The sequence below is a fragment of the Mesocricetus auratus genome, unplaced genomic scaffold (genome assembly GCF_017639785.1).
Source record: "Mesocricetus auratus isolate SY011 unplaced genomic scaffold, BCM_Maur_2.0 Super-Scaffold_100007, whole genome shotgun sequence".
Taxonomy (NCBI): Eukaryota; Metazoa; Chordata; class Mammalia; order Rodentia; family Cricetidae; genus Mesocricetus; species Mesocricetus auratus.
In genome coordinates, this window is record NW_024429191.1 from 63,115,281 (window position 1) to 63,136,203 (window position 20,923).

Genomic DNA, 20,923 nt, shown 5'->3' on the forward strand with positions numbered 1-20,923 from the left:
CTTTGCATGATGGCCAACCCTGTTGGCACCTTGTCTCTGGGAGGGCTTGTTTATGCCAGGTCCTGATGCAAATGGCCTCAGAGAGCCCAGAAGTCTAGATGTCTAAGGGGCTTTCTTGGTCCTCCACTAACCCATTTTCCCCACAGAACCAAAAGCAGCTGCAGCTGGAAATAACGGACCTGCTGCCTCTGAGTGGAGGTCCAGATCAGCTGGAAACATATGGTGCCTCCAACCTGCTATGGAGAGAAGGCAGAGGGCAGTCAGCTTCCAGCCTCGGGATTCCCTCGTGTGTTTACCCATTTAAACACTAGGATGTGCTGTCCCCAGGCTGGGGTCTGAGATACACAGTGACTGGACTGTTAGGCGCATACGCACAGCCCCCAGCACTGTGTAAGCCGGGCGTGGTGGTTTGCCTCTGGAATCACAGCACTGTGTAAGCTGGGCATGGTGGTTTGCCTCTGGAACCCAGCAAGATGGAGGCAGGAGCCTCAGGAGTCTAAGGTCATCCTCAGCTACATAGTAAGCTTGAGGCTAGCCTGAGCTACATGAGACCCTGTGTGTGAAGGTGGCAAAAGCCTGACAGACCTGAAACCCCTGTAAAAGTGGGAGAGAAATGACCACAAAATTTTTCCCTGACCTCTTCATACATGCTGTGGCACTCACACACACACATGCTGTGGCACTCACACACACACATGATGTGATACTCACACACACACACACACATGCTGTGATACTCACACACACACATGCTGTGATACTCACACACACACATGCTGTGGCACTCACACACACATACATGCTGTGGCACTCACACACATGCTGTGGCACTCACACACACATGCTGTGATACTCACACACACATATGCTGTGATACTCACACACACACACATGCTGTGATACTCACACACACACATGCTGTGGTACTCACACACACATGCTGTGGTACTCACACACATGCTGTGATACACACACATAAATGCTGTGGTACTCACACACACATGCTGTGATACTCACACACACATGCTGTGATACTCATACACACATGCTGTGATACTCACACACACACATGCTGTGGTACTCACACACACATGCTGTGGTACTCACACACACATGCTGTGATACTCACACACACATGCTGTGATACTCATACACACATGCTGTGATACTCACACACACACATATTCTGTGATACTCATACACATGCTGTGGCACTCACACACATTCATGCAGTGGCTCTCTCACACACACATGCTGTGATGCTCACACACACACATATTCTGTGATACTCACACATACACATGCTGTGGCACTCACACATTCATGCAGTGGCTCTCTCACACACACATGCTGTGATGCTCACACACATTCATGCTGTGGCACTCACACGCACCTACACACAATAATAATATAACACAACAAGAAGCACTATAATTCCTGCCTGCCTGTAGAGGCTGAGAGAAGGACCTAGAAGCACTTGCAAGAAGGGACTAGAACTACTGTTCCAATTTCTTCTAAGGGAAGCTGCCTGATTTGTGGAAAGTGTCTGAGGTTGCTAATAAGCCACAAAATCAACTGCTTTTCAAGGGGTCTCCTTTCTGACACCCACAGACCACAGGGAAAAGCAGAGAGCCTGAGGAACACGAATCCAGCAAAAGAGAAAGCAGGGCTAGCCCCTTTCCTTCCCTTCAGCCAGTAAGGGTATCCATTGAAATGGAACAGGGTGACGGAGAGGACCAGTGTCCATGAAATCCCTCTGGGGCTGCAATAGAAGGGGACTTTGTTAGAAGCAGTCTGGTCTCAACCCAATGGTGATTCCGCACTTTCCAATCTTGGAAGATGCTGGAAAAAGCACCCGGGGGAGAACTGGAGGCTCTGGGCCCCTGGCCTTCCCCTCCACCCACCCTAGTCCTCTAAATAAGGCTCTGCCTGCAAAAAGGTAATGCTCAGAGCAGTTTTGCCCACAGCAGAATAATAACCGCCCTTAGCAATTAGAGTTCACAATTTATAGAACACCATGCAGCCCCCTGCAAGGTATGACTCCCTGGTTTTACAGAAAAAGCAAATGATAAGCAGTTTTCAGAGGCTTGCCCATGTCAGAAAGGCAAGTAGGAATTGGACGTAAGGGTCAAGCCAAATTTACACTGAGGATTCAGAAGGAAGGGACCAGGATGTAGTCCTGGGCAGGGGAGGATGGGGTTAGGGGTGGATTAACACCAACCTTTGGATGAGAGGCTGGGAAGAGAGGGTAAAGAATGGACTTCCCCGGGTGCTGTGCCTCCTGACCAGACCTCCAGGACACTCGGGAGAGGGGGACAACGATAACTCCCTAGTCAGTGGCCAGCCTCCCCTGCGTAAGACCCTCTGTGTGCATTTGGGGCATAGCCTTTAAGTGAGGACCACCGAGCTCAGGCTGGGTGGGAGGTGGTCAGAACTTTCTGGAGTGCTTCCCCCAGCAGGATGAGCCTAAGACCACCGGGGAGGTGTTAATGAAACAGGGAAGCTGCGAACACACCCAGGAATGATTCCAATCTGACACCTCCACCCCAGCCCCCACATGTAATGAGCTGGGACCTGCCCTTCTCCCCAGAGAGGGGGTGAGGAGAGAAGGAGGGGTCCTCGGGCATCTTCTAGGTTCAGAAGGCCCCTTTCATCATCATCATCATCATTGATATTTTCATTGCAGTGCAAAGCTCACGCATATTGGGCATCTACTATTTTCTGTACACTGTGCTAAGTCGCTTTCATATATCCATGAATCCTCCCCTCTAACCTATATAGCTAAAACCTATATAATAAGCACCATCTTGCCTCTATTTTATAGAAGAAGCAACTTAGCAAAAGCAAAGCCAACATCAGGACCAACAACATGGAACTGTCTGGAATCTGTATTCACAGGGTGGTGTGTGGTGGTACATGCCTATAATACCAGCACTCAGGAGGCTTTGGCAGGGGAGTCCGTGAGTTTGAGGCCAGTGCTGAAGATATAGCTTTGATGGTAGCCTAAGATGCACTATCCAGCATCAGATAACCTATGATCTAAGTACTTCAGAGATGGAGGCTGAAGAATCCAGGAGTTCAAAGCCAGCCTTGACTACTACATAGTGAGTTTGAGGCTGCATGAGACCTTGGCTAAATAAAATGAATGAAATCCCAGTGCAAAAGCATTTGTTCTCTGTGCTTTTGGTACAGTGCTCCTGACATGTACCCACCAAAGACGCCACACAGGGAGGCAGAGCTGGGGTGGGAGATAAAGGCAGCATGGCCACCATGTGTCCTTGAAATTCCAGAGGGGGATGAATAAAGGGTGGTCAGGATTCCTGCCCCACCATTAAGGCTTCCTGTCTGACCCAGGTGTGTAGTGAGCATGGGTGTTAGGGTACAGCTCTGCCCACTGCCTGGAGGAGGGAGAGGATAGGGAGGTCTGCAGAAGGGAGGGGGCTGCTGAGACGACGCTCCCCACACCTCCCAGCTGGAGGAAGGAGGGGCTGAGATGCTCTGGTCAGAGTCCCTGTTTGTAAATATCATTAATCAGGGATTAGCAGATGGGCATGCTAATTGCACCTGTGGAAGTGAGAGACCTCAAGGTTGATTACATTTACAAACCGTGGGGATCCCTGGCGCTTGGCCCTGCAGGAGCAAGTAGAGAGATCTAGTTTAGGGACCCAGGCTTGGGGAAAGCTTGACAATGTAGCCCCTCTATAGATAGATAGATAGATAGATAGATAGATAGATAGATAGATAGATAGATAGAGAGAGAGATTCCACTCTCTCTACACACCTCACTGGCCATCCAGACTGGAATATATGTTTGGGGTTCAGCTATTGGGAAAATTCCAAATTAGTTCCCAACCCTCCTGAGACATTCACATCTTAGCCAGGATGGAGGGAGAACCGGGAGGGGTCTGGCCAAAAGGGAATTCTAAAAATGTTCTTCCAACCCTAACCTTCCCGCAACTCCTCCCAGTATCCTAAGGAAAATCATTTTGTTGCAGTTGAATGGGGGGTCTAGAACCTCTGGGGAAACTGAGGCCAGAATAAGAGAAGCACATCCTAGTGCCCTGACCTCCAGGCCGATCTTGGGTGCACTAGGGGACAAACAGCAAGTGACCTCCAGGTGTGGGTGGCGGCCTTTCCTTGCGTACTCTCGCATCTGCATCCTATAGACCATAAAAACTGAGGCCTGGAAGTTTTCAAGATTTACTTTTATTCTTCTTTGTGCAAGTGTTTTTGCCTACATGTGTGTCTATGCTCCATGTGGGTGCCTGGTGCCAGCTCCCCTAAGACTGGAGTTACAGATGGTTGTGAGCTGCCAGTGTGCTTAGCTGATGAACTATTTCTCCAGCCCAGTTTGCTTTCTTATACACCCTAGGACCACCCACCTGCCCAGGGGTGGCACCACCTACAAATGGGCTGGGCCCTCCCACATCAATTATTCGTCAGGCAAATGCCCACTGACTTGCCTACAGGCCGATGTGATGGAGGCATTTTCTCAATTGATGTCTTTCTTCCAAGATCACTCTAGCTAGTGTCAAGCTGACAAAAAAAAAAAAAAAAAAAAAAAAAAAAGGAACCAGCAGTTATAGACAATCTCTTAAGGACATTAGTTCTCACAGCAGGAATGCCTTGAAGTCTGCCTGGGCGCACAGAACCTAGGGATCTTGGTGCTTTCCCAACCTTTTTAGTGTAGACAGGCCTAGTGCCAGGGGTGCAGGACAGCTTAATTTCCTTAGCGGTTGGACTGAAGGTAAGCCTATAATGGTATGTCAAACATTGGACCAGCCTGAGAGCCACTAAGCACCATCAAGGACGAGGGGATAAATGCTTTTGTTTGTTTATTTATTTAATTTATTTTTACAGGGTATTGCTACATAGCCCTGGCTAATTTGATATCTGCTACGCAAAAAAGGCTAGTCTCAAGCTCATTAACTCTCTGCTGCCTCCGCCTCCTGAATGTTGCAATTACAGGTATGCACCACCATGCCTAGCAAGCCAGGAATTCTTGAACCAGTGGCATGACACGAACTGGGGACCTTTAAGAAATACTGACCCATTGTACACAGCGCACACACACACACACACACACACACACACACACACACACACACGAGCCAATAAACAAAATACACAGCTAAAAAATAATCTTCAAGCCGGGCGTTGGTGGCGCACGCCTTTAATCCCAGCACTCGGGAGGCAGAGGCAGGCGGATCTCTGTGAGTTCGAGACCAGCCTGGACTACCAATCGAGTTCCAGGACAGCCTCCAAAGCCACAGAGAAACCCTGTCTCGAAAAACCAAAAAAAATAATAATAATAATAATAATAATCTTCAAAGAAAGCAAGCAAGACAGGAATGAATTGGGCCTGGCAACTTAAGCTAGTAATCCTAGATGCTCAGGAGCCTAAGAAAGGGGGATTACAAGTTCAAGGCCTACCTGGACTAGAGGATGAATTCAAGGCCAGCCAGGAACCTATTTCAAAAGTAAAAACTAAAGAGGGTTGCTAATATAGCTCAGGGGCAGTGTTCGCCTAGTAAGAGCAAGGTCCTGGCGTCAATCCCCAGAAGAGAAAAGAAGTGGGGCAGGTCGGGTGGCTCAGTGGGTAAGGGCACTTGTCCATGTGGTAGAAGGAACGAACTGACTCCATCCAGCAAGTTATCCTCTGTTCTCCACATGTGTGCTGTCGTGCACATGTACACACACACACACACACACACACACACACACACACACACACACACACGCATGCAAGGGAAAGGAAGAAGCAAAGAAGGCAAGAGGAACATCTGGTTCCCTCCCGGAGACTGTTATTTAACTGACCTGGTGTTTCTCATCATTAACAGACACCCCCTTCCCTACCCCACTGCTCCAAGGCACAGGCAATGTTAAAAATCTATATTTGAGCCGGGCGTTGGTGGCGCACGCCTTTAATCCCAGCACTCGGGAGGCAGAGGCAGGCGGATCTCTGTGAGTTCGAGGCCAGCCTGGGCTACAGAGTGAGTTCCAGGACAGCCTCCAAAACAATACAGAGAAACCCTGTCTTGAAAAACCAAAAAAAAAAAAAATCTATATTTGGCCGGGCGTTGGTGGTGCACGCCTTTAATCCCAGCACTCGGGAGGCAGAGGCAGTCGGATCTCAGTGAGTTCAAGGCCAGCCTGGTCTACAGAGCTAGTTCCAGGACAGCCTCCAAAACAATACAGAGAAACCCTGTCTCGAAAACAAAAAACAAAGAGGCCGGGCGTTGGTGGTGCACGCCTTTAATCCCAGCACTCGGGAGGCAGAGGCAGGCGGATCACTGTGAGTTCGAGACCAGCCTGGTCTACAGAGCGAGTTCCAGGACAGCCTCCAAAGCCACAGGGAAACCCTGTCTCGCAAAAAAAAAAAAAAAAAAAAAAAAAGAAAGAAAGTGTGGAGGTAACTTTTCACAAGTCTCACAGCAACCAGGATAACAGTTCAGGAGCTCTCGTCCCCCACCCACACTCAGAGTTGTCAGGCAGCCATGATCGGGCCATGTGTGGGGACAGTTTGGGTGGAGATGGCATACAGACCTCCTGGCATCTGGTGGGCACATCTCATCACGCTCAGGACAGTTCCTGCAGCAAAGGGTTATCCAGCCTAGGGTTCAGATGGAGCTCAGGAGGTAAAGTGCTTGCCTAGCTTGCACAAAGCCCTGGATCTAGCCCCAGCAACATATAAATCGGGCATAGTGGGCGATGTCTTGAATTCTTGCCCTTGGGACGTGGGAGCAGGAGGATCAAAAGTTCAAGGTAATCTTCAGCTAAATGACAAGTTTTAGGACACTCTAGGTACATATTACATAAAACTCTGACTCAAAAAGGGGAAAAAAAAATCCCACTGCCCAGGGTACTGAGCAACCCCTCTCAGTACCACACAGAGGTGGCTGTCTTGGGCTTGCTTCTTTAATGTTTGTTAGGTGTTCCAATGTGCTACCCAGAGTGAGGCCACTGTTTGGTAATATCACTTCTGTTCCAGTGTGGGACCCTGGAGGAGGGGACCAAGCCTATCAGACCTCACAACCTCTCAGACTCAAAGGCAAGGGCTCTGGGTCACAGGTTCCTTCCACTGGGCTGGACTGACCAGGGTGTGTGTGCTGGGGCTATGTCTAATTGGGCTGCAGAGAGGGGGTCTCCCTGCAAGCAGCTGCAAAACTATGGTGCAAAGAGCAAGACTGCCACCTAACGGATAGACAGGGCAGGACAGCTCAGCTGTAGGGCGCTCGCTGGATGAGACCCTCATCACCCAGAGGGGTGCAGATGTGGGCCTGCCACTCATCTTCCCTCTACATCCTCACTTTCATTCCACACACTCTGCACTGGACAGCCTGGTTCTTTCTCATGCCAAGACAGCCCACTGACTCCTAGGCAGGATCCAGAACAGATAACCGTCTGTATTAACCCATCCTGGAAATTAGCAAACTATCCTTTTCCAAATGGAAATGACTCTGCCTCCCAGTCTCCACGGCAAGCATCTCCTGACTGTAGCCAGCAAACAGGCTCACACAGGCAGAGAGCCCAGCAACATTCAAGCCTGAGGATCAATCTGCAGCTCCTTCCGATTCCCACACACGTGCATCTCAGTCTGTGCCGGCCCACATTTGGCCTGTTTTTCCAACCACCATGGCAGTCCTGGGTACTGGGCCTTTCTGAGTCCTTCAGGCGTAGCTAAGGGTTCTCAAGTGTCTTGGAGAAGTTGTCCTTTCTCTGTCTGCACAGGGAAACTCTTCTTCTGGCTGCAAATGGAGTGTAGAAGAATCCCTAAAGGCAAGGGGGAAACGGAGAGGATCAGGATGCACACAGGGCACACTCTTGTTTTGGACATTCAGCAAGTGGGGCACAGAGGGAACGAGGAAACAGAAGCCACCCCACTGAGGGGAGGTGTAGACTCACCTGTGGCCACAGACACATTCAAGGACTCAAGACCGGGAGGCAAGTGACGCCTGGGCAGAACAGTAAGCAGCAGCTGGCAGGAGGCAAGACCCTCCTGGGACAGACCAGAGCCCTCATTGCCTGCAGGACATGGGACAGGGTTAGGGGGCCCCAACTTGATGTCCACATGCTTAGAAAGCACATATATGAGAGCATAAAAGCAGGCATAGCCTACCTACCCAGCACAAGGAGAGTAGGCCGGTCCCAGACGAACTCTAGGCAGCTAGTGATGGGGACCTTGGAGGAATGGGAGATTTCGGGACCTGGGCAGCCCACTGTGCCCACCACGAGCCAGCCCTGCTGGGCCTTGGTCTGAAAGAAGGAAGAAAACACCATGTCCTGGTTTACCAAACCATCACCAAGCCACGGCCAATGAGCCCAGCCTTGCACACACACACATTCCCTGAGAGGTGCCTTCCACTTAGGGTCAGTCAGGTCCTTTAGCTGGCCACCATCTGCTCTGGGCGCTGAGGATGGAGCCAAGAACACAACAGACCAAAATCGCAGCTATGCAGCAGGGTGACTGTGGAGTTGTCCTCTAGTAATGGCAGAGAGCAGATCTGAAGATAACTAATGAGTATCTCACAGGCAGTCAGGGAAGGTTGTGGGCAGGGAGACTTGCAAGTATGGAGACACATAGGCCCTGCTGGCCTACCTGTCATAGCTGAGGAATGCTAAGCTGGCCAGAGAGAAAGTCGTCAAAGAGGCGAAAACAATGGCCGCAGAGTACGGCATCAAGGGCCACTGGAAGCACAGGGCTTTTATTCTGACATCAAAGCTTTGAAAGATTTTATTTTGTTTTGGCTTTTCAGACATGAGCTCACTAAGAACCACAGGCTGGCCTTGAACCCATGGTGATCTTCCAGTCTAAGTCTCTCAAGCACTGAGGCTACAAGTAGGTGCCACTGGACCTGGGGCTGTGGACAAAGAAGTGACCCTGTATGATGCGTGTGTCAGCAGAATCACTGTGCATGCCACACTGAGACCACGTACTGGGGAGATGAGAACTCAGATTAGGGCAGCATTAGAAAGGATGAGAAATTGGGATGGTGTAACAATAATGTTAAGAAAAAGGCAAAAAGATTTGGGGACATGGGGGACGTAGCTGTGAGGACAAGAAGTCAAAGGTGATCTCTGGGTTGAACATAAAAGCAGGTATAGCCTACCTACCCAGCACAAGGAGAGTGGGCTGGTCCCAGACCAACTCTAGGCAGCTAGTGAGTGGGTAGACCCTAGGAGAACAGACGGTACCAAACCTGGGTCCTGGGTCCTCTAGGAGTGCAGCCTGTGCTCTTAGCTGTTAAGTCACATTAGCAGTGCTTTGGACAGTTAAGCCCTTGTACATGTGACTATTAAGGACTGAAATACGGCTAATCCAAATTGAGATGTATTATGTATACATTTTATAATGGGCTTAAATCTGGACATGTTGGCATACACCTGTAAGGAGGCTGAGGCAGGAGGATTTCTGTGGATGTGAGGCCAGCCTGGGCTACACAAGACCCTGTCTCAATTTTTTTTCATTAATAATATTTAAAGTGTATGTTTTAACGACATTTTGGGTAAATTGAGTAAAATTATGTTTCTTTTTTCTGTTCTGGTTTTTTGATGTTGTTACTGTTTTGTTTTTTGAGATTGAGTTTCATGTAGCCCAGGATGGCCTTCCTGTCTCCACCTCCAAGAGCTCAAATTACAGACACCTGGCTCTTTTTTACTTTTCAGGGTGGTTACTAGAAAAATCTAAAGTTAGACACATGACTTGAATATAAGTTTATTAGGCAGCTTTCTTCCCCCTTTTACCAAGGTTATAGTCTTACCGCAGGGTGGGCGGGGCCAGGACGGATGGAAGTCAGAGGGACTGCCAAATGAGAGATAATGCTGCCCCCTGGTGTTTATCCAGGAAAACACAGCAGAACGCTAGAGCTTGCCCCTAGCAGAGCCTTGTTCAAAATTGCCCTCAAGTTGAGCTTCTAGTCCAAGTACCCACCGCTCCTGTCCACCAGCTCCGCAGAGCATCGCTGAAGACCCAAAGGTGTCAGACAGTGACTTGGTGATATAGATGGCCAAGGCGTGCAGTAAAGGAAATGAGGCGAGAAAATCCCTAACTTCAGACGATGCTCCATTTGTGATTTTAAAGACCCCGGGGTCCTTTCCAGTAGGATTTAGGAGACCGCAGGGTAGGAGGCCACCACGGACCTCCCCCTCCGCCGCCCTCCGCCCATTCACTTCTAGCTGGAAGTGGCTTTAAGAGCCTGAATTAGACTCATCACCTCTCCTTCCCCTCTCTTCCCGCATTACCTTCAAAAAACCGGCCAGGTCAGAAGTGGCGAACACGTCCATCACCTCCACAGCCCCAGCGCTGGCCTTGCTGACTACTGGAGTAAGCGGGCAGCTGCAAAGGTTCCCCACGATCTGCGTTAAACACCGGCAATCTCAAGCCCCGCGCCCTCCACACCCTCGGGCTCCCCCCGCCCCAAGGTGCTTAGGAACTTGGCTCCGCCTCCAGGTTGGGCGCAAACGCAACTAAGAAACATCCGTGCCTGTTTCTCCGGCTGATGATGACTCTGTCTACTCCGAGGAAGTGAGCGGAGCGCAGCACAGCCCCAAGATTCCGGGGATCCTGGAGCCCCTCAAGGACGAGCCACAGCTGCTGAGGGTCGTCGCCTGGGTTCGCCTCTGCCGCCTCATCACAGAGCCGGGGCCGCAGCGGGCTCACATCCATGCAGACGCCCTGGTGCACATGGTGGCCGCACAAGGCGTCTAGTTTCTGCCGCCTGGGCCTCAGGACAGGGATGCCCCGCGCCTCGGCCACCCGGAGCAGCTCGGCCCGCTCCCCCTGCAGTCCAGCCTTACCGGCCTGGAGCAGGAGCCGGGCCACGCGCCGGCGGGAGGCCCGCAAGGCCAAGAGGCACGGGAACAGGCCGAACAGACGTTCCAGCCGCTGGGTCGGCGGCAGATCATCCAGCAGCAGGCGGCTCAGTTCCTCCCCGCCAGGCCGCGCCACCGGGGAGAAATGACGGGCAGTCAGGCGACCGAAGCACCCGACGGTCCAGAGCAGTCGCATAGCTCCAACTGCGCCCGGGACTCCACTAACAGACGGATACAGAGGATTCGTTGACCTCCCTCCCACACCTCGTCCCCTCACATAGGACAAACAGTCCCGAGTTCCCCACTCAAAGATTGTCCACAACTTGACACCCAAGCCAAGACAGTCGCCTCCCAGACTCCCACGTGAGTCCCCAGCTTCCGGATTCCGGAGGCCCGGCCCCCTGTCCGATGACGCACAGGCGTGCTTGGCCACAGCTATGTCTCCACAGCACCCCCTACAGGAATGGCGGGCGAGCTTAGAGGCTATGCTGATGCTGAGAAGACCCTACCTCGGTTTGCTTCTGGTGAGGGGAGGTGTCAGGAGGCTGGGCTAGCTGCGTTCACTTACTCTGCAAAAACCAATTGAAGACTACGGTTTGGCCATCCTGTTCAATCAAGTCAGTCTTGGTGCCTTCCTCCCCACATTCAGGCACATCATCATATCCGGGAATTTTCCCCAGAAGCTTATCCTGTCAGACCTGTAGCACCAGCCAGCAGAACCCCAATGATATTTCCCATCTCTGGACCACTGCAGCAAAGGCCTATGGGGTCTCTGTTGACAAGAAACTGATGCTCTTGGCCTATGGTAACGCTGAGATTCCTTTGCTCACTGCCCCTACTAATTCTTTTCCGCCTGTCTTTTTGCTTTTTTTTTTTTTTTTTTTTTACTTTTTTTTAAAAGGCAACGAATCACTAAGTAGTCCCCATGCATGACCTAAAACTTGTTATGTAGATCAGGCTGGCTACAAACTCTTGGTGATCCCCCTGCTTCAGCTTCTCAAGTGTTGGTATTAAAGGTATGCACCACTATGTGTGGATCCATTTTACTTTTCAAAATTCTTTCAGTGTTTATGCGTGTAGGTGTACTGTCTGTGTGTACGGCTGTGCACCACACGTGTGCCTGGTGCCCCAGGAGACCAGAAGAGAATGCAGATTCCCTGGGACAGGAGTCACCAGATGGGTTCTGGGAATCAAACTCAGGTCCTCCAGAAGATGCTAAATCATCTCCCAGCCCTCTTGTTTACTTAGTTACTTATCTATTAACTTATGGGTTTGTTTTTGTTTTGTTTTGAGACATGTGTATCCTTGGCTGGCCCTGGCACCAACCATCTCCTGCTCCCAATCCAGAAGTGATGTTCCAAATATACCACCTTCCCACTTACCTGGAAGAAATTCTGAGACACAACCACACTGATCACCAAGAAGGAGAAAAAAAAGGAAGACACTTTGGAAGCCAGAGTAGGTTGCAATCTTTCTCTTTAATTGTTACAGTGAAATGTAAGCTGGGAGACAGGCCCTGGTATTCTGTAGCCATGTCCGAGTGCAGCGGTGACCCCAGGAGAAGAGCCAAAATTGGGCTGGAAAGGTGGGGGACTGGAAGGGAGCCTGGAGCCCTGGGTAATTATACAGGTAAAAGACGAGGTTCTGTGTCTACTACCCCAACCCCGAGGGGCAGGGGGTAGGTGCAAGAAGATAAACAGTGCCCCTTTTGACCATTTCCCCTTGCGTAGATCAAAAGGAAGAGTTTGAGGAGAGGAAAGGCTAAGGAGCCCCAAGAGGGGGACTCAGAATCAGTCAGCAGATAAAACAGTCATGACCATGCCTTCTCTCCCCAGCCCATTTTTTTCATATGTATAATGGAAATAATTTGACAAATTTTCTATTCCTAGTGGAGTGGATAAGGAAAGTAATAGATCCAGGGTCCAAAAATCAACACCTAAAATCCCGAGGCAGGAGGCCAGCCATGAAGGGTGGGGAAGGTAGGAGCTCCCCACAGAACACTAGGTCACCTGCTCTGTGGGCCTCATCTGGATGTCTCCAACCTGTGGAAGGCAGAAGGTTTGAGGCGGCCACCCACTTAACGACTCCCAGCTGCCCACTTGTGGGCACCCCTATGTTTCTCCCAGCCGGTGAACATCTAAGCCCAGACTCACCTGAACATGTGGGGGTGTGCTGAGCACATAGATGACAGCCTCAGCCACATCCTCGGGTTTGAGACACTGAGAGCACCAGAGCAAAGGGTTGAGACGAGGGCAGGAGTGACCCATGTTCCTTCCCCTCAGAGGGACTCTGTAACATCTACATTCCCACCCCAGCCCTCCAGGAGTGACAAGCCAGGCAGAGGGACAGTCTGGGGACTTAAGGACTGAGTGGCTTTACAGGTCCAGGAGAAGGCCTCACCCTTATGTCCTCATAGGTGGCTGCGGCTTTCTCGGGGTCCTTGTCATGGAGTTTGAAGGCAAACCGTGTCTCCACCAAGCCTGGAGAGATACACTGGGCCAACAGAGAGGGCCTGCTCAGCCTGAGCTTTACCAGGCCTTGAGGAGGTTGAGGAGAAAGGATAGAAGTCACAGGGCTCTCTATTCACAATGACATCTGCCTCATGTCCTCAACTGTCCTCCTTCCAAAGTCACCACTGACAGCTGCAACTAGCACCCCTCACAACGCTTGTACTGCATATGGAGCCGTTCCTACATGTTTGGTTAATGCTTCACAAGGCAGTGCTGCTTAAAGCTGCACACCAGGTAAGCATCATGCCATTTCCCAGATGTGAAGACTGAGGTCTAGGGATGCTCAGTGATTTACCCCAAGTCACATGGTCTTCCAGCAAAGAGCCAGAGTGCTGGTCTCCAGTCATTGTGTGTGATTTCCTTTTGTCTCACTCCATGTTCCCTTCAGGTCGGTCCCCTCCCACTCACTGGCTCTGGAGTGAGTGAAGTGAGGTGACTGTCCTTGTAAGGAGCAGCGCCCAGGAGCCCTCAGTTGAACCCTGGGGCTCTCAGCAGGCCTTCCTGGGCCTGTGCAGGCGGGAGGGCTGGGCCCACGCCATTCCCACCAGGGCTAGACCACAGCCTCACCGTGGCCCGGATATGGGTCTGGGCCTCCAGAAGCTCTTGCCTTAGTCCCTCTGTCAATGCAGTGACGGCATACTTGGTCGCACTATAGAAATGGATGACAGACTGGGGTGGGACTCGGTGGCCACACATGCTGGGTGGAAGAAGGGAAGGGGAGAGATGAGAGAGTAAAGTTCCACAGACACTGGCAGTGCTCCTATCATGCTGGCCGGCCTCGTTACCCAGAGGCTGACGGGGAAGCCTTGCAGGGGTGGGGGCACCTCTGACGGCTATCCCTGCAGTCTTCTGTCTACACAGCTCCTGAAACCTGTTTTGCCTTGAAGCTGTCCCTCTGCCGACTGCAGTCAGACAGGCTGACAGGAACCTCACGGTGTTGTTTGTGTGCCCACTGATGGGGGTCTACTGGGAGACTTCTGAGGTTGTCTAGACCATGCCCCCAGCAGACAATGGGCTCGCCTATGCTAGAGCCTGTGCGGTCTCTTTGGACCACAAGGATTTATCCCTGGGTCTGAGGAAGAGGCACAATGGCACTCAGTCCCTGGAGAGTTCCAGGCATTGGCTAAGGAGGGCCAGGGCTAAGCTGTCCACTCTAGATGACCAGAAGCAGGCTCTTCCCTTTGTCAGGATATAAATACCTATCTCGCTACAGAGAGCTGCCGTCTAGTGGATAAGTGGGCTGCAGCAGCCTGGCCACCTGGCCTCACCTGTTGATGTTAATGATATGGCCGTCGTCCACATTCCGCTCCTTCATGGACTGATAAGCTTCCCGAGTGCAGATGCTGAGGGCCAGGACATTCACCTGTGGGCCAGGGAAGGCAATGGAGTGTCTCCAGCTTGGCCCCAACTGCACAGGTGATGGAGCTGCAGACCACCAGGGGGAGGGAGCGCCTGCCTTCCCTGTGGAGGGATCCCACTCCTCACAGCTGCCACCCCCACACGACAGCAGAGGCTGCTCTTCCTGGCTGAGTCCCTGGAGGAATGAACTTCCCACCCAAACCCAGGACACTCTGCCAGCCATCTCTGCCTCAGGAAACCAGCCACCCTCTTCAGGGACAGTGTCTGAACCTGTTCCCTCCTAAACAGATCGAAAACCTTCCTGAAATGGCCTCAATCTTTCCTCACACACAGAACCCATTCCCTCTCTCCCTGCCCTCCTCGGTCACCCTGCTTGCTCCCTGGTAATCCCCACCAATCACGTGTGGAGGAGACTCACAGGCCTTTAACCTGTACCCTAGCACCAAGCCCAGGAGTGGGGAATCTTCAGTGGGTGGGGTCACTTGCCACTCCCGGCAGAGGTGACCTCTATGAAGTCCCCACCCTCCACAGACCTGAGGAGCTATCTGCTATGGGGCATCTGTCTGCTGTCCACTCCACCCATTAGCCTTGCCAGAGAAGCCAGCAGCGATAAAGCTGTCATCAGGCCCTCCTGCCTCTCTTATCCAGAGAGGGACAGCTGGCAAATTAGCTGATTTGCTTTATCAAGTGTCACCCGGCATCGGGACAGAGTGCCCTCAGTGGAACCCTGCCTCAGTACTTGTGGCAGCAGCAACACTTGGGTATTAGGATGCAGAAAGGACTCGGCCTGTTTCTGGTCCTCTTAACAGGGTGGGATTTGGGGGATATGGAGGACAAATGAATCCCTTAGAAGCATGGTAGAAGCTTCCCAGGTCTAGGGAGGGCCTAGGATGGGCCTAATAAATTTAGGTAATATTCAAGACAAGGGGGCCTTGGGGACTTAGGAGTCCCTCATTTTACAGATGGGCAAGCTGAGGTCCAGGTTCAGACATGTGCCTCTGCACAGGAGGGCTATGATCCTGATGCAGAAAACTAAGGACAAGCCTTCAATCTCATTGTTCACTGTTTCACTTCCAAGTACCTATTAGTACTAAGCTACTGATACCAGATGTAGGCAGGGATGTGGCATTGCTTTCAGTCTCTCAAATACTTTCATACCCTAATGTCACCCCACCATGCTGCTCAGAAGTTGGAAACACAGGTCCTCAGCTGTGTTTAGCCTGTACGTTCTCTTATTACATTATTTATTTACCTAGTGTGTGTGTGTGTGTGTGTGTGTGTGTGTGTGTGTGTGTGTGTGTGTGTGTGTGCCACAGTGCTAACGTGGAGGTCAGAGGACAATTTATAGGAGTTGACTCTCTTCTCTCACCATACGGATCCTGCATCTTAATGGTAAGCATCTTCCCTCACTGAGCCATCTCACCAGTCCCTGGCCTGTACATTCTCTAAAGTGTAATGCAGAGTCCCCATCCTGCAGTGGATTTGAGCAAGGGCCACCCCTTTACAAGGCCATGTGTTCTCCCCGGCTCTGTAGACCATACTTAGGGACAGTGGAGGTTGTGATACTGATGGTAGCTCCGAGGCTGTCATCAACTTGCCTGAGTCACACAGGGCCAGGTGTAAACATGACCTCTTACTCTGTCACCTTTCTTCCCCTAAGACCATGATCCCAGGTACCCAGAACAGGCAGGAACATTCAACAAACTACAGTTCTCTCCCCCACAATCTTTTTCCCATGACAACCAGTCTAGAGTTTAAGACTTATCAGGGGCTAAAAAGGTGTTTATCCACTCACTATCCTTGTGCTACAAGCAGTGGGTGGAAAATCAAAATGCCCCAGTGGGAAACTGATGCTTCTTATTGGAGTCCTGTCCCCAGGAGCCCTCTGCCTTAATAGGCCCTGGTGCCCACTCTTATCACCCAGCCCCCTGCCCAGTTCTGGAACCCTTACATTGAACATGTCCTTCCAACCGCTGGTGCTGCCTGAGAGCAGGGTGTCGGGCCGGGCCATGCCCGCATTGTTGATGCAGATATCCACGCCACTGTGCTGAGAGCGGACAGCCGAGAACATGGAGAGGATGTCCTCCTCATTTGACAGGTCGCATCTGTAGGGGATCAAAGTCCCGGGGTAGCCTGCACTCTTACATTCAGCAGCCAGCTCCTATGAAACCCAACAGGGGTCTAACTGGGGTGAGCTGCTCACTCCCACGCCTCGTCACCCAGGCTCAGCCTTCCCTCCCGTGTCACTACTCAGAACTCTATAATGGCCGCTGCCTTTTGACCGTAGGAGAGAGGCTGGGTCTGCCCATCCCCAAAGCTTGATCTGTTTGGTCAAAGTCTAAGGGGTTGGGGACACTCCCTGAGAGAAGGAGAGGAACAGCAGAACAGATCAAGGAGGAATGTCACACATACACTAAAGTCTTCATTGCTAAGGAGAGAGAAGGGGACGGGTCCTGGGAATGGAGGGAGGTGTGTCTTCTGCTCTCCCCAACGCCTGGAAATAGATCTCTATATATATCTTCCATTAGGGCCAAGAGGCCCTGAGCTGGTCGCCCCAGAGCACCATTTGTGCTGTCTTCAGTGTCAGCCAGTCCCTCCCAGAAGGGCTCAGTCTGAACTGCCACCTTCCCCTCACAAAGGCACACAGAACTTAAAGGCGAGTCCTATACACGCCTTTGGGGGAACTCAATCAAGTCCCTCTTCCTACAAGTGATCAAGCTCTCTAACCCTGGCTCCCCTAACCAAGTTTTCCTACTTAGTCGGTCACCTGCCACTAGATACTTCCTGTGCATATCCAAGTCTGTCAGCACACTGCAGAGCCTCGGAAAAGCAGAGCTGCTGAGTGTGGCAGGAGCTGACATTTAGAAGTTGGAAGAAAGCAGGCTGTAGGAGGCCAGTGAGTGACTGGGCACTTGAGCCTTGTGGCTGTGTAAGGGGGAGGAGGGGTGTGCAGGCTGCCCTAGAGGAAGGCCAATTTGGCCAACTGCCCTGGCCTGGAGCCCCTTCCTCCTTCCAAGTGAAGCTAGGAATAAAAGGCTTGATCAGGTGACCAAATAAATTCTTTCCTTCCTTTTTGCTTGTTTGGTTTTGTTAGTTTGAGACAGGGGTTCTCTGTGTAGCCCTGGCTGTCCTGGAACTCGCTCTGTAGACCAGGCTGGCCTCGAAATCACAGAGATCCCCCTGCCTCTGCCTCCCAGGTGCTCTGTCAGGTTCTTCCTGCTTTAACTTTCTGTGAGTTCAAAAGTTGTATCCCTCTGGGACTCTTAGCCCCCTTCCACCTGATTTTACTATTCATAACCACCTCAGGGAACAGGATTTCTCCCAGCAGAATGCCAGAACCCAAACTTAGTTTTAATATCAAGTTAATCAATAAAACAGATAGTGAGCAAGAAACCCAGGCATCCCCCCTCTAGATTCAAAGTCCCCAACAGAAAAGCTGTGTGTGTGTATGTATGTGTGGTGTGTGTATGTGGTATGTGTGTGTGTGTGGTGTGTGTATGTATGTGTGTGGTGTGTGTGTGTATGTATGTGTGGTGTATGTGGTATGTGTATGTGTGTATGTGTGTGTGTATGTGTGTGTGTGTGGTGTGTGTATGTATGTGTGTATATGTATGTGTGTGTATGTGTGTGTATGTATGTGTATGGTGTGTGTGTGTATGTATGTGTATGGTGTGTGTGTGTATGTATGTGTGGTGTATGTGGTATGTGTATGTGTGTATGTGTGTGTGTGTATGTGTGTGTGGTGTGTGTATGTGTGTGTGGTGTGTGTGTGTATGTGTGTGTATGTATGTATATGTGTGTATGTGTGTATGTATGTGTATGTGTGTGTATGTATGTGTATGTGTGTGTGTATATGTATGTGTGTGTATGTGGTATGTGTATGTGTGTATGTGTGTGTATGTATGTGTGTGTATGTGTGTGTATATGTATGTGTGTGTATGTATGTGTCTTTGTGGTGTGTGTGTGTGTGTAAAATGTTCTCCAAGTCACTGCCTCTCCCCGCTTCACCTCTGCCATCTCCATCTACTCTCCAAAATGACCTGAAATGAGGACATCAGGACAGTCCCACACAGCAAAGATGGTCTCCTTTAATGACATGGAGCCATCCCCAGGTTAAATAATCTGCCTGGAAATTCCCTTGGGACTCTGGGCCTCCCTTTCCTGGATAGCTTAGGGTAGAGAAGTGGGAGAGGAGGCAAGAGTGTTTCAGAATTAGGGGATCAAAGCTAAAAACAGAGGTGTGGAGAGATGGCTCAGCAGCTAAAAGCCCTGGCTGCTCTTCCAGAGGACCAGGGTTCAATTCCCAGCACCCACATGGCAGCTCACTGTAACTCCAGTTCCGGGGGGTCTGACACCCTCACATAGACAAAACACCAATGCACATACATTTTTTAAAAAGCCTAGGGGAGAGCCGGGCGGTGGTGGCGCACGCCTTTAATCCCAGCACTCGGGAGGCAGAGGCAGGTGGATCTCTGTGAGTTTGAGGCCGGGCTGGACTGATAGCCTCCGAAACAGTACAGAGAAACCCTGTCTGGTAAAAACCAAAAAAAAAAAAAAAAAAAAAAAAAAAAAAAGCCTAGGGGAATCCAGTTGTCCAATCCCTGGCCATAATCTCCTAGGCTTCAAAGTCGGGGTTGGGCCCTATATGTTTCCAGGGAAAGGGAGTGGCAAAGTGGGGCGCTGGTGGAGCCAGGTGACCTTGGGATTATCTGGGAGGCTATAAAGTGTACCTTTAGCCAGTAGCTGGGGAGCGGACAGTCCTTCCTGCACACCTTCTCCCTTCGCCTCCACCCAAAGCCTCCTTACCCCTTTTCTACCAGCGGACTTTGAGCCAAGGTGAGGGCAGAGCCCAGCAGGGAAGGGCTAGCCCACACACTTGATGGTGGTCCTGCCAGGGCAAATAATGGGACTTTCTCTCGTCTTCCCCCAAATGGCTATCTCCTCATCTTTTCAGAGTCGATGCTACTCATAAGTCTGGGAACACCCAGAAGCATGTTAAGAGAAAAACCAGGAGTTCTAGATCCATTAAGATTTACATATCCAATGCCCTATTTGACCTATTTAGTTCCACCTAGGAAAGTGAATCCGAAAAAAAAAAAAAAAGAATTTGTAAGTAAATATTCCAGTCACCACTTAGGCTCATAGCATATGAGTGGAGCTTCAGATGTGACTGAAAGGAGAGCTCCTCCCCAATCCCCCCCCCCCAGGTCAAACACTCAAGACCTCTAGCCTCTTGCTCATTGGTTGGCTAGCACTTTACCTGGTGTGGCTGGGTGAGGTCTGGGGACAAGAGGAAACTAACCTAGCCACTAAGGCTAGCCAACTTTCTTTCCTTCTCCCTGGCTGCCTAGCTAGGCCCTGACCTCTCTCTGGCTTCCCCTTTCCACCTGCCGGTGTAGGGGCAGATGACCGCAGAGGTAAGGGAAGCGAATGCCAGAGGTCAGGGATTTGGTACACTGCAGCACTGGCTACCAGGAGCGAACGGCTCTTTATAAAAACAGGACTAAGGGACAAAGTAGGTCCTCCCGCTACTAGACACCAATCACCCCTGCCCTCGAGGCCGTTGCAAATGGCCCTGGGGTAGCAGTCTGGTGAGAACAGGGTCACAGCCTGGCTCTGGCTACTCCCCCCTCCCCCACCTCGGAGCCCTACCCCGTGGAAACGACGTCCCCCAGAGCGTCCCCGCTGCTCAGCCGGGCCTTACCTCGATGTTGCCAACGGTGCGGGCACAACCCACCACCTTCAGTCCCTGCTGGACTAATGCCCGGGCCACGGCCGCGCCTATGCCCCCCGAGGCTCCGGTCACCAGTGCCAGCCGGTCGCGCCACCGCTCCATGCCGGCTCTGGCCATGGTCCCGAGCCGTCCGCCCACCTCGTTCGGCGAGCCAGGCACTGAGATCTGGGAGCTTCGTCCGGGGTCACCGAGGTTCGGCCGTTCTCTGGTCACTGACGGGGCGGGTGTACACAACCTGCAAACCTCGGAGCTGCGTCTAGACCCACCCCCAAGCGGGCCGGCCTCCGGCCGGGGCTCCGCCCTCGGGACCTCGGCACTGGGCCACATAGAGCCCGAGGACCGCCGCGGCCTGGCCGCCCTGTCCCCGAGCGGCCGCGGGGCCGCCCCTTCCGGCCACGCCCCCGCGCGAGCCCGTCCCTCCCGTGGCCGACGGAAACCGCAGCGTTGCGGGTGGGGGCCCACCGGCGCGAGATGGGGCCCGGCAGCCTGTGGTCTTGCTTTCTTGGTG

The 20,923-nt window shown here is 51.7% G+C and overlaps 2 protein-coding genes across 3 annotated transcripts; both read right to left on the reverse strand.

The window, feature by feature from the left end:
* Nucleotides 1-7,386: 7,386 nt before the first annotated feature.
* Nucleotides 7,387-11,183, reverse strand: Mrm1 (mitochondrial rRNA methyltransferase 1). Its single transcript, XM_005077062.4, has 5 exons — nt 10,485-11,183; nt 10,243-10,336; nt 8,124-8,256; nt 7,906-8,025; nt 7,387-7,773 (listed from the first exon to the last, which is right to left on the reverse strand). Exons 1-5 carry the CDS (start codon nt 11,006-11,008, stop codon nt 7,691-7,693), a joined length of 954 nt encoding a protein of 317 aa, XP_005077119.2. The 5' UTR covers nt 11,009-11,183; the 3' UTR covers nt 7,387-7,690.
* Nucleotides 11,184-12,271: 1,088 nt separating this feature from the next.
* Dhrs11 (dehydrogenase/reductase 11) lies at nt 12,272-20,799 on the reverse strand. 2 transcript variants are annotated; one of them, XM_040749373.1, is made up of 7 exons: nt 20,386-20,799; nt 16,633-16,842; nt 14,591-14,685; nt 13,890-13,971; nt 13,213-13,305; nt 12,966-13,031; nt 12,272-12,854 (listed from the first exon to the last, which is right to left on the reverse strand). In XM_040749373.1, exons 1-7 carry the CDS (start codon nt 20,740-20,742, stop codon nt 12,813-12,815), a joined length of 945 nt encoding a protein of 314 aa, XP_040605307.1. In that variant the 5' UTR covers nt 20,743-20,799; the 3' UTR covers nt 12,272-12,812. The 2 variants fall into 2 exon arrangements, with proteins under 2 accessions (XP_040605307.1, XP_005076977.2); XM_005076920.4 differs by having other exon boundaries at nt 13,890-14,019; nt 20,386-20,798.
* Between the last annotated feature and the right edge of the window lie 124 nt (nt 20,800-20,923).